This window comes from Oncorhynchus nerka, linkage group LG22, assembly GCF_034236695.1.
Source record: "Oncorhynchus nerka isolate Pitt River linkage group LG22, Oner_Uvic_2.0, whole genome shotgun sequence".
Lineage (NCBI taxonomy): Eukaryota > Metazoa > Chordata > Actinopteri > Salmoniformes > Salmonidae > Oncorhynchus > Oncorhynchus nerka.
Genome location: NC_088417.1, coordinates 13,296,588 through 13,310,107, shown reverse-complemented (window position 1 = coordinate 13,310,107; position 13,520 = coordinate 13,296,588). Strand labels below are relative to the sequence as shown.

General features: G+C 44.7%; 1 protein-coding gene across 2 annotated transcripts in view; it reads right to left on the bottom strand.

Moving 5' to 3' along the window:
• LOC115120143 (piezo-type mechanosensitive ion channel component 2-like) overlaps window positions 1-13,520 on the bottom strand; it is a 103,242-nt gene that overhangs the window by 11,695 nt on the left and 78,027 nt on the right. Inside the window, exons 28-33 of one of the 2 annotated variants that reach the window (XM_065006954.1) lie at window positions 12,803-12,859; window positions 12,390-12,556; window positions 11,836-12,023; window positions 5,369-5,548; window positions 1,990-2,538; window positions 1,077-1,335 (exon numbers count right to left, since the gene is read on the bottom strand). In XM_065006954.1, the coding sequence (XP_064863026.1) occupies window positions 1,077-1,335; window positions 1,990-2,538; window positions 5,369-5,548; window positions 11,836-12,023; window positions 12,390-12,556; window positions 12,803-12,859 (1,400 nt within the window). The remainder of the gene's footprint in view (window positions 1-1,076; window positions 1,336-1,989; window positions 2,539-5,368; window positions 5,549-11,835; window positions 12,024-12,389; window positions 12,557-12,802; window positions 12,860-13,520) is intronic. The other variant, XM_065006955.1, reaches the window with a different exon arrangement.

Genomic DNA, 13,520 nt, shown 5'->3' with positions numbered 1-13,520 from the left:
GGCTGTGTGGTCCCATGGTGTTTATCTCTACGAGACAGAACACGTCTCCTTCCTGAGCAGTATGATGGCTGTGTGGTCCCATGGTGTTTATCTCTAGGAGACAGATCTCCTTCCTGAGCGGTATGATGGCTGTGTGGTCCCATGGTGTTTATCTCTAGGAGACAGATCTCCTTCCTGAGCGGTATGATGGCTGTGTGGTCCCATGGTGTTTATCTCTAGGAGACAGAACACGTCTCCTTCCTGAGCGGTATGATGGCTGTGTGGTCCCATGGTGTTTATCTCTAGGAGACCGAACACGTCTCCTTCCTGAGCGGTATGATGGCTGTGTGGTCCCATGGTGTTTATCTCTAGGAGACAGAACACGTCTCCTTCCTGAGCGGTGTGATGGCTGTGTGGTCCCATGGTGTTTATCTCTAGGAGACAGATCTCCTTCCTGAGCGGTATGATGGCTGTGTGGTCCCATGGTGTTTATCTCTAGGAGACAGATCTCCTTCCTGAGCGGTATGATGGCTGTGTGGTCCCATGGTGTTTATACTTGCGTACTATTGTTTGTACACATTTGGAAATTGCTCCCAAGGATGAACCAGACTTGTGGAGGTCTACAATTGTTTCTGTCTTGGCTGATTTCTTTTGATTTCCCCATGATGTCAAGCAGAGGCACTGAGTTTGAAGGTAGGCCTTGAAATACATCCACAGGTACACCTCCAATTGACTCAAATGATGTCAATTAGCCTCTCAGAAGCTTCAAAAGCCATGACACCATTTTCTGGTATTTTCCAAGCTGTTTAAAGGCACAGTCAACTTAGTGTATGGAAACTTCTGACCCACTGGAATTGTGATACAGTGAATTATAAGTGAAATAATCTGTCTGTAAATAATTGTTGGAAAAATTATTTTATATTCTACTTGTGTCATGCACAAAGTAGATGTCCTAACCGACTTATCAAAAGTATAGTTTGTTAACAAGACATTTGTGGAGTGGTTGAAAAACAAGTTTTAATGACTCCAACCTAAGTGTATGTAAACATCCTACTTCAACTGTATATATCCGGTATTATTTATTCTTAATGTAATACCTCTGTGTAGACGATGGCGGTCATCCAGAAACGCTTGCTGGGCCTGGGGACAGACAGCATGGCCCAGAGGAAGATGAAGATGGGAAGGATGAGCGTGGCCACGGACGCTGAGATCATGTGGTTGAGGATGATGACCAGGAAACACACCATCTCTGAGTGGGCCACCAGCATGTTGTACAGAGCATAGAGCAGCTGGAGCAGGGCCGGCTGATCGCCGTAGAAACGCTCTGAATCCTCCAACTCCTCGTCGTAGAACATCCTGATCGTGAGAGGGGGAGGGAGAGAAAGAGGGGGAGAGAGAGAAAGAGAAGGGGAGAGAGAAAGCGGGGGAGGGGGTGAGAGAGAGAGAGAGAGAGAGAGAGAGAGGGGGAGAGAGAGAAAGAGGAGGGGAGAGAGAGAGAGGGGGAGAGAGAGAAAGAGGGGGAGAGAGAGAAAGAGAAGGGGAGAGAGAAAGCGGGGGAGAGGGGGTGAGAGAGAGAGAGAGAGAGAGAGAGAGAGGGGAGAGAGAGAAAGAGGAGGGGAGAGAGAGAGAGGGGCAGAGAGAGAAAGAGGAGGGGAGAGAGAAAGCGAGGGGAGAGGGAGCGAGAGAGAGAGAGGGGAGAGAGCGATAGAGAGAGGGAGATGGAGAGAGAGAAAGAGGGGGAGAAAGACAGAGAGAGAGAGGAAGAGAGAGAGAGGGAAAGAGAGAGGGAGACGTGGAGAGAGGGAGAGACCGGGAGAGAGAGAGAGGAAGAGAGAGAGAGAGGGAAAGAGAGAGCAGAAGAGAGATAGGGTCTAAAAATTCTAAATCCTTTAGAATTATCAAACAAACTAATCTTTAGCCTTGACTGGATCTCGATGTCGGGCTTTCTAATAGCTGAGAGATGAGTATTTTAATTGGAAATGCAAGACAAGCTGCGATAAAATACAATACCTATTGCGTAGCAGATCGCTGGCTGTCAGCTCGTGGGTGAGCGAGGGAAACGTGCCACTCGTGACGCCCGACAGAAAATCAGACTTCTCGTCAGGTGTCACCACAACCAACCTCTTCTTATGATGGGCCCTAATGGATGAGGCCCGTTCAGCCTCCTCCCTGACCAAGCCTGTAGCTCTGCTGTACGAGGCCCCCTCCCTGTCCAGGCCTGTAGCTCTGCTGTATGAGGGTGGGATGTCTGTGTCTGTACTGGGGAGGTCTGCCTGGTAGAGCTGGAGGTCACTGTGGTGGGCGTAGCACGGTCCTCTCTCCAACCCTGTCTGTTTGACTTCCGGGACGCTGTCCCTACTGTCCCAGTTCAAACCCCTGGACCTGGAGAGAAGAACCCCCTCATGTTCCATGTACAGCCACATGGAGGTGGAGGTGGATGGGGTCTCAGTGCAGGAGGAGTGGGGGTCTTGGAGGTCCTGGTCTGGCTCCTCTCCTGTCTCCTCGATGGTGTCGGTGGTCCCCTGGCGGGAACAGAGGGCTGTACACTGGTTGTGCTCACTAGTGGGGAGAGAGAAGCAAGAGAAAGGAGTGTTGATGTTCTGGAACTCATCTGTTCCATGACTCTTCATTTCAGTATTACTAGTCAATAATGCACATTCTGTGTACCTACTGACTGCTGAAATGGCCAAATCCACAAGGGTGTCTACAGTCGTGGCCAAAAGTTTTGAGAATGACACAAATATTAATTTTCACAAAGTCTGCTGCCTCAGTTTGTATGATGGCAATTTGCATATACTCCAGAATGTTATGAAGAGTGATCAGATGAATTGCAATTAATTGCGATGTCCCTTTTTTTGCCATGCAAATTAACTGAATCCCCCCCCAAAACATTTCCACTGCATTTCAGCCCTGCCACAAAAGGACCAGCTGACATCATGTCAGTGATTCTCTCGTTAACACAGGTGTGAGTGTTGATGAGGACATGGCTGGAGATCACTCTGTCATGCTGATTGAGATCGAATAACTGACTGGAAGCTTAAAAAGGAGGGTGGTGCTTGGAATCATTGTTCTTCCTCTGTTAACCATGTTTCCTGCCGTCATCATTGTTTTGATCAAAAAAGGGCTTCCCAGGCAAGGATATTGCTGCCAGTAAGATTGCACCTAAATCAACCATTTATCGGATCATCAAGAACTTCAAGGAGAGCGGTTCAATTGTTGTGAAGAAGGCTTCAGGGCGCCCAAGAAAGTCTAGCAAGCACCAGGACCATCTCCTAAAGTTGATTCAGCTGCGGGATTGGGGCACCACCAGTACAGAGCTTGCTCAGGAATGGCAGCAGGCAGGTGTGTTTGCATCTGTACGCACAGTGAGGCAAAGACTTTTGGAGGATGGCCTGGTGTCAAGAAGGGCAGCAAAGAAGCCACTCCTCTCCAGGAAAAACATCAGGGACAGACTGATATTCTGCAAAAGGTACAGGGATTGGACTGCTGAGGACTGGGGTCAAGTCATTTTCTCTGATGAATCCCCTTTCCGATTGTTTGGGGAATCCAGAAAAAGCTCGTCTGGAGAAGACAAGGTGAGCTCTACCATCAGTCCTGTCAGCAACACAATTCACCAAATCATGAGAAAACAAAAATATAATTACTTGACACATTGGAAATAATTAACAAAAAACTGAGCAAACTAGAATGCTATTTGGCCCTAAACAGAGAGTACACAGTGGGCAGAATACCTGACCACTGTGACTGACCCAAACTTAAGGAAAGCTTTGACTATGTACAGACTTAGTGAGCATAGCCTTGCTATTGAGAAAGGCCACCGTAGGCAGACCTGGCTGTGCACACTGCCCACAAAATGAGTTGGAAACTGAGCTGCACTTCCTAACCTCCTGCCCATTGTATGACCATATTAGAGACACATATTTCCCTCAGATTACACAGATCCACAAAGAACTCGAAAACAAACACAATTTGATAAACTCCCATATATACTAGGTGAAATACCACAGTGTGCAATCACAGCAGCAATATTTGTGACCTGTTGCCACAAAAAAGGGCAACCAGTGAAGAACAAACACCATTGTAAATACAACCCATATTTATTTGTATTTATTTTCCCTTTTGTACTTTAACCATTTACACTTTGTTACGACACTGTATATATACATAATATGACATTTGTAATGTCTTTATTCTTTTGGAACTTCTGTGAGTGTAATGTTTACTGTTACTTTTTATTGTTTATTTCACTTCTGTTTATTATCTACCTCACTTGCTTTTGCAATGTTAACATATATTTTCCATGCCAATAAAGCCCTTAAATTGAAATAAATTAAATTGAGAGAGAGAGGGGGGGGGGGGGATGGTAACAGACTCATACACTGGATACAAAGGCCGTCCATCACCACCATATCAGGGTATTGCCATTGTAACTGCCCACTGTATTACACACTCACCCCGCCCCTGTCTACTCCTCTTTTATCGTCTCCTGATCCTCAATATAATCTTACACCTGCTCTGAAAGCAGACAATAACGTCCTTTACAGTTTACACAACACTACAGTCGCGCGTGACATGTTTGAACAGCGCTACGAGAAAAGGCCATTATAGTCCTGTAGCCAGGAGGTGGATTTGATGACAAGAATTTGACTTGAGAACCTAAGAGAAGGAGAGAGTGAAGGATGAAGGGAGAGAAGAGTAGAGAGTGAAGGATGAAGGGAGAGAAGGGGAGAGGGATGGATAAAGGGAGAGAAGGAGAGAGTGAAGGATGAAGGGAGAGAAGGAGAGAGTGAAGGATGAAGGGAGAGAAGAGTAGAGAGTGAAGGATGAAGGGAGAGAAGGAGAGAGTGAAGGATGAAGGGAGAGAAGGAGAGAGTGAAGGATGAAGGGAGAGAAGAGTAGAGAGTGAAGGATGAAGGGAGAGAAGAGTAGAGAGTGAAGGATGAAGGGAGAGAAGAGTAGAGAGTGAAGGATGAAGGGAGAGAAGAGTAGAGAGTGAAGGATGAAGGGAGAGAAGAGTAAGAGAGTGAAGGATGAAGGGAGAGAAGAGTAGAGTAGAGAGTGAAGGATGAAGGGAGAGAAGAGTAGAGAGTGAATGATGAAGGGAGAGAAGATTATAGAGTAAAGGATGAAGGGAGAGAAGAGTAGAGAGTGAAGGATGAAGGGAGAGAAGGGGAGAGTGAAGGATAAATGGAGGGAAGAGTAGCGAGTGAAGGATGAAGGGAGAGAAGGGGAGAGAGTGAAGGATGAAGGGAGAGAAGGGGAGAGTGAAGGATAAAGGAAGGCAAGAGTAGAGAGTAAGGCTTGAGGGGGAGAAGGGTAGAGAGTAAGGCTTGAAGGGAGGGAAGAGAGTGAGGGATGAGAGGAGAGAAGTCTGTTTGTCGTTGCCTACCTGGCCTGGCTGCCTCTGCTGTCAGCTGAAGAGGTGGACTTTAGGTCCAGCCCCTCCATCTTGCAGAGTTTAGGACGGGCACGCTCGCTGGTCTTGGGCACCTGTACGTTGTCAGGACCCATGTCAGTGTGGTCCAGAGTGGAGCGACAGGAGTAGAGCAGTGTGCTCTCTGTGTACGCACTGGAGAAATACACAGACAGATGAAGTTTGATGCCGTGTTCTACACAGACAGATGAAGTTTGATGCCGTGTTCTACACAGACAGATGAAGTTTGATGCCGTGTTCTACACAGACTATGGACTGTGCATTATCTTCTGTGGTGTGTGTGTCTGCGCACATATGGATGTCTGCATTCTTGTGGGTGTGAGCGTGTTAAACTAGTCTTGTGGGGACCAGAAGTAAACAAGTACACAATAGTAAACAAACAAAAATTTGACCAACTGGGTACATTTTGTTAGTCCCCATGAGGTCAAATGCTATTTCTAGGGGGTTTAGGGTTAAGGTTAGAATTAGTTTTAGGGTTAGAATTATGTTAAGGGTTAGGAGCTAGGGTTAGTTTTAGTGTTAGGGTTAGTAGCTAGGGTTAGGTTTAGGGTTAAGGTTAGGTTTTTGGGTTAAGCTTAGGGTTATGGTAAGGGTAAGAGTACGGAGGTGTGTGTGTGTGTGTGTGTGTCTGCGCCAGGCCAAAGTCGAGGCAGAGGATAGAATGCCTGTGGGTAATAGTGCTCCCAGAACAGAGCAGAGCAGAGCAGGGCAGAACAGAACAGAACAGGGCAGAACAGAGCAGAACAGAGCAGAACAGGGCAGAACAGAGCAGAACAGAGTAGAACAGTGCAGAACATGGCATAACAGAGTAGAACAGGGCATAACAGGGCAGAACAGAGCAGAGCAGGGCATAACAGGGCAGAACAGAGCATAACAGGGCAGAACAGGGCAGAGCAGGGCAGAGCAGGGCATAACAGGGCAGAACAGAGCAGAGCAGGGCATAACAGGGCAGAACAGAGCATAACAGGGCAGAACAGGGCAGAACAGGGCAGAACAGGGCATAACAGGGCAGAACAGGGAATAACAGAACAGAGCAGAGCAGGGCATAACAGGGCAGAACAGAGCATAACAGGGCAGAACAGAGCATAACAGGGCAGAACAGGGCATAACAGGGCAGAACAGGGCAGAACAGGGCAGAACAGGGAATAACAGAACAGAGCAGAGCAGGGCATAACAGGGCAGAACAGAGCATAACAGGGCAGAACAGAGCATAACAGGGCAGAACAGAGCAGAGCAGGGCATAACAGGGCATAACAGGGCAGAACAGGGCAGAACAGGGCAGAACAGGGCAGAACAGGGAATAACAGAACAGAGCAGAGCAGGGCATAACAGGGCAGAACAGAGCAGAGCAGGGCAGAACAGGGCAGAGCAGGGCATAACAGGGCAGAACAGGGAATAACAGAACAGAGCAGAGCAGGGCATAACAGGGCAGAACAGAGCATAACAGGGCAGAACAGGGCAGAACAGGGCAGAACAGGGCATAACAGGGCAGAACAGGGAATAACAGAACAGAGCAGAGCAGGGCATAACAGGGCAGAACAGAGCATAACAGGGCAGAACAGAGCATAACAGGGCAGAACAGGGCATAACAGGGCAGAACAGGGCAGAACAGGGCAGAACAGGGAATAACAGAACAGAGCAGAGCAGGGCATAACAGGGCAGAACAGAGCATAACAGGGCAGAACAGAGCATAACAGGGCAGAACAGAGCAGAGCAGGGCATAACAGGGCATAACAGGGCAGAACAGGGCAGAACAGGGCAGAACAGGGAATAACAGAACAGAGCAGAGCAGGGCATAACAGGGCAGAACAGAGCAGAGCAGGGCAGAACAGGGCATAACAGGGCAGAACAGGGCAGAACAGGGCAGAACAGGGCAGAACAGGGCAGAACAGGGAATAACAGAACAGAGCAGAGCAGGGCATAACAGGGCAGAACAGAGCATAACAGGGCAGAACAGAGCAGGGCATAACAGGGCAGAGCAGGGCAGAGCAGGGCATAACAGGGCAGAACAGAGCAGAGCAGGGCATAACAGGGCATAACAGAGCATAACAGGGGAGAGCAGGGCAGAGCAGGGCATAACAGAGCAGAACAGGGCATAACAGGGCATAACAGGGCAGAACAGGGCAGAACAGGGCAGAACAGGGAATAACAGAACAGAGCAGAGCAGGGCATAACAGGGCAGAACAGAGCAGAGCAGGGCAGAACAGGGCATAACAGGGCATAACAGGGCAGAACATGGCAGAACAGGGCAGAACAGGGAATAACAGAACAGAGCAGAGCAGGGCATAACAGGGCAGAACAGAGCATAACAGGGCAGAACAGAGCAGAGCAGGGCATAACAGGGCAGAACAGAGCATAACAGGGCAGAGCAGGGCAGAGCAGGGCATAACAGAGCAGAACAGAGCAGAACAGGGCATAACAGGGCAGAACAGGGCAGAACAGGGAATAACAGAACAGAGCAGGGCAGAACAGGACAGAACAGAGCAGGGCAGAACAGGATAGAACAGAGCAGGGCAGAACAGGGCAGAACAGAGCAGGGCAAAACAGAACAGGGCATAACAGAGCAGAACAGGGCATAACAGAGCAGAACAGGGCATAACAGGGCATAACAGAACAGAACAGGGCAGAGCAGAGCAGAGCAGAACAGGGCATAACAGAGCAGAACAGGGCATAACAGGGCATAACAGAACAGAACAGGGCAGAGCAGAGCAGAGCAGAACAGGGCAGAACAGAATAGAACAGAGCAGAGCAGGGCAGAACAGGGCAGAACAGAGCAGGGCAGAACAGGGCAGAACAGAGCAGGGCAAAACAGAACAGGACATAACAGAGCAGAACAGGGCATAACAGAATAGAACAGGGCAGAACAGAGCAGAGTAGAACAGGGCAGAACAGAGCAGGACAAAACAGAACAGGACATAACAGGGCAGAACAGAATAGAACAGAGCAGAGCAGGGCAGAACAGGGCAGAACAGGGCAGAACAGAGCAGGGCAAAACAGAACAGGGCAGAACAGAGCAGAACAGAATAGAGCAGAACAGAATAGAGCAGACCAGAATAGAACAGAGCAGAACAGAACAGAATAGAACAGAACAGAATAGAACAGAACAGAACAGAGCAGAATAGAACAGAACAGAATAGAATAGAACAGAACAGAGCAGAATAGAACATAACAGAATAGAACAGAACAGAGCAGAATAGAACAGAACAGAATAGAACAGAACAGAGCAGAATAGAACAGAACAGAATAGAACAGAACAGAGCGGAATAGAACAGAACAGAATAGAACAGAACAGAGCAGAATAGAATAGAACAGAACAGAGCAGAATAGAACAGAACAGAATAGAACAGAACAGAGCAGAATAGAACATAACAGAATAGAACAGAACATAACAGAATAGAACATAACAGAATAGAACAGAACAGAGCAGAATAGAACAGAACAGAATAGAACAGAACAGAGCAGAATAGAACAGAACAGAATAGAACAGAACAGAGCAGAATAGAACATAACAGAATAGAACAGAACAGAGCAGAATAGAACAGAACAGAATAGAACAGAACAGAGCAGAATAGAACAGAACAGAATAGAACAGAACAGAGCAGAATAGAACAGAACAGAATAGAACAGAACAGAGCAGAATAGAACAGAACAGAATAGAACAGAACAGAGCTGAATAGAACATAACAGAATAGAACAGAACAGAGCAGAATAGAACAGAACAGAATAGAACAGAACAGAACAGAGCAGAATAGAACAGAACATAATAGAACAGAACAGAGCAGAATAGAACAGAACAGAATAGAACAGAACAGAGCAGAATAGAACAGAACAGAATAGAACAGAACAGAGCTGAATAGAACATAACAGAATAGAACAGAACAGAGCAGAATAGAACATAACAGAATAGAACAGAACAGAGCAGAATAGAACATAACAGAATAGAACAGAACAGAGCAGAATAGAAGAGAACAGAATAGAACAGAACAGATCAGAATAGAACATAACAGAATAGAACAGAACAGAGCAGAATAGAACAGAACAGAATAGAACAGAACAGAGCAGAATAGAACAGAACAGAATAGAACAGAGCAGAATAGAACATAACAGAATAGAACAGAACAGAACAGAATAGAACATAACAGAATAGAACAGAACAGAGCAGAATAGAACAGAACAGAATAGAACAGAACAGATCAGAATAGAACATAACAGAATAGAACAGAACAGAGCAGAATAGAACAGAACAGAATAGAACAGAACAGAGCAGTATAGAACAGAACAGAATAGAACAGAACAGAGCAGAATAGAACAGAACAGAATAGAACAGAACAGAGCAGAATAGAACATAACAGAATAGAACAGAACATAACAGAATAGAACATAACAGAATAGAACAGAACAGAGCAGAATAGAACATAACAGAATAGAACAGAACAGAGCGGAATAGAACAGAACAGAATAGAACAGAACAGAGCAGAATAGAATAGAACAGAACAGAGCAGAATAGAACAGAACAGAATAGAACAGAACAGAGCAGAATAGAACAGAACAGAATAGAACAGAACAGAGCTGAATAGAACATAACAGAATAGAACAGAACAGAGCAGAAAAGAACAGAACAGAATAGAACAGAACAGAGCAGAATAGAACAGAACAGAATAGAACAGAACAGAGCAGAATATAACATAACAGAATAGAACAGAACAGAGCAGAATAGAACAGAACAGAATAGAACAGAACAGAGCAGAATAGATCATAACAGAATAGAACAGAACAGAGCAGAATAGAACAGAACAGAATAGAACAGAACAGATCAGAATAGAACATAACAGAATAGAACAGAACAGAGCAGAATAGAACAGAACAGAATAGAACAGAACATAGATCAGAAGAGAGCAGAATAGAACAGAACAGAATAGAACAGAACAGAGCAGAATAGAACAGAACAGAATAGAACAGAACAGAGCAGAATAGAACATAACAGAATAGAACAGAACAGAGCGGAATAGAACAGAACAGAATAGAACAGAACAGAGCAGAATAGAACAGAACAGAATAGAACAGAACAGAGCAGAATAGAACAGAATAGAACAGAACAGAGCAGAATAGAACATAACAGAATAGAACAGAACATAACAGAATAGAACAGAACAGAGCAGAATAGAACAGAACAGAATAGAACAGAACAGAGCAGAATAGAACAGAACAGAATAGAACAGAACAGAGCAGAATAGAACATAACAGAATAGAACAGAGCAGAATAGAACAGAACAGAATAGAACAGAACAGAGCAGAATAGAACATAACAGAATAGAACAGAACAGAGCAGAATAGAACAGAACAGAATAGAACAGAACAGAACAGAATAGAACAGAACAGAGCAGAATAGAACAGAACAGAATAGAACAGAACAGAGCATAATAGAACAGAACAGAATAGAACAGAACAGAGCAGAATAGAACATAACAGAAAAGAACAGTGCCGTTTCATGCTGCCAGGCTGGCACTCCTCAGTCTCAAATAAATAACAAAATAACACTAAAACAGACAACCGTGTGGAACAACAAGAAGCATAGAAATACAGAAAGCTAAGTCATGTCAAACTCTAAAACATAGCTGCTGAATATTGAGTAATTGTCCTGTCAAATGGTTATGTAACGTAAGTGTTTATCGCGTAAATGGTAGCCGTGCTGAGCAATACTTGGCTCGATTCACCAGGCTTGGGTTTTATTACACACAGATGGAACGCAAATAAATCATTCAATGACGGCTTTTACACACAACGTTCCAATCTGATCCCTGAAAGAACGTTACTGTCATCTGCACAGAATGACATCTTTCTAAAAACAGCCAATATCTAGCACTTGATTGAGTCATTTTGGATTATTTTATTTAGTTTCCCTTGATGTTTTGAGTATTATAACTGCAAGGTACTAAAGTAGCATGTGTTTACTACTATATCCTTGGAGTATCAAGTAGCAGCTAAAGAGCCTTGCCTTCTATAATAATAATACTAATAATACTACTACTACTAATAATAATAATACTAATAATACTACTACTACTACTACTACTAATAATAATAATAATACTACTACTACTACTAATAATACTAATAATACTAATAATAATACTACTACTACTACTAATAATACTAATAATACTAATAATAATACTACTACTACTACTAATAATAATAATAATACTAAATTCCATTTAGCAGACGATTTTACCCAAAGCGACTTACAGTCATGCGTGACTCCCCTTATCTATCACCAGGATATTATGAATTATCATTTTTTTTAAATGAAACACGTTTTCCTGTTTCCTCTTCAATCTCATCACTTCTTTTGAGTATCAATATAAGTATAAGAAAAAGTGATAACTGTAACAAAACATATATATTTTCTTCCATTCTCTTACCTGGACAGGCTATCATGAGACGCCATAGATTCTTGGCTCTCCAGACAGGCACAGCTCTCAGCCTTGTGGGGGATGCAGTCCTGGCACGTCTCCTCCTCGGTTCTCTCCAGGCCCGACTCAATGGACGCAGCCTTGCACATTTGCTTGCGGTAGTACACGTGGATGCTCTCCCGGGAAGGCTTGTTCCCCTGGAATGTTACAACCAAGAGTGCCTGTTAGAATTGGTGGTCCTAGTCCCACTTCATATTATTAAATAGGCTGTAATAACATTTGGAATAGGCCATTCCAATGATATTACTATGATATTGCTAGAAATAGTTACCAATGCTATGGTTTTACTACAGTACGGCATGGTAAATAATTATGCAATTAAATGGTTTCGTTGCTAGGCAGATATACTTGTTCACTGGTAACCTTCACAAAGCTGGTTTCTCATCCGTCATTGGACGATTCACCTGGAGTATCAGGTAGTACACCTTGTAATACGATAAGCGTCACAAAATATATTTTTTAAACACTCAAAATAGTCTAAATCCCAGTGGCCGTGACATTACCTTGTTAACCTCGTGCGTGAGCATACAGCGCTCGATGCGTAGCACGGTGGAGATGTCCAGGTGTTCCTGACACATGGAGTTGATCCAGGCTGTGAAACTGTCCAACATGGCCAGGAACAACACCCAGGAGAACTTGACTATGTTGAAGACTCGCTTCAGCATGTTGTCTGGGAACAGGGAGGAAGACAACACACGTCTTTTAACAGCCAAGTCCACATCAGTCTTTATTCATTGAGACTTATGAGTGTAACTTCCTTGATGCAGAGGACATTGTGAGTGGGGTTGAGATTTGAATCAGGGGTCGAGGCACCCAACCTAAGATGTAAACAAAAATTAAATGTCCAATTCCTTGTCCTGAAATGGACTTTAAATGAAATAGAATTGACCCCAACCCTGGTTTGAACTGCACCTACCTGATCCATCTGTTTTCATCTCCTCCTGGTCCTCCTCTTCCATAGGAACATGAACTGCTAGATAGAAAAGACATTGAATATGGAATGAGTCAATGGAATCATACAAAATTATATCCCTTGCTGTGAAGATATAAAACTGTAACGCAAAAGTACCCTTCCAAACAATGACATCCCAAAATAAATGTACACACGTGTTATTCAATCATTGCACCCACACTGCTCGCGCATGTCAATGAGTGTCTGCATAGCCAGACTCTAAAAGAATTGTGTGACGCTTGATGTGCTGCAAGTCCCCGGCCTCTCCAATCTCCTCATTGGTTTTTAGGAGCATATACCCACGTGCCATCTCCTCATTGGTTTTTAGGAGCATATACCCACGTGCCATCTCCTCATTGGTTTTTAGGAGCATATACCCGCGTGCCATCTCCTCATTCGTTTTTAGGAGCATATACCCACGTGCCATCTCCTCATTGGTTTTTAGGAGCATATACCCACGTGCCATCTCCTCATTCGTTTTTAGGAGCATATACCCACGTGCCATCTCCTCATTAGTTTTTAGGAGCATATACCCACGTGCCATCTCCTCATTAGTTTTTAGGAGCATATACCCACATGGGTGATTGAAAGATGAACTGAGGTTCACACTCCAGTCCAGTTGGTGGTGGTAATGCACCTTAAAGTTGGTTGCCAACCGCCATATAAAGTCCAAAGAAGAAGA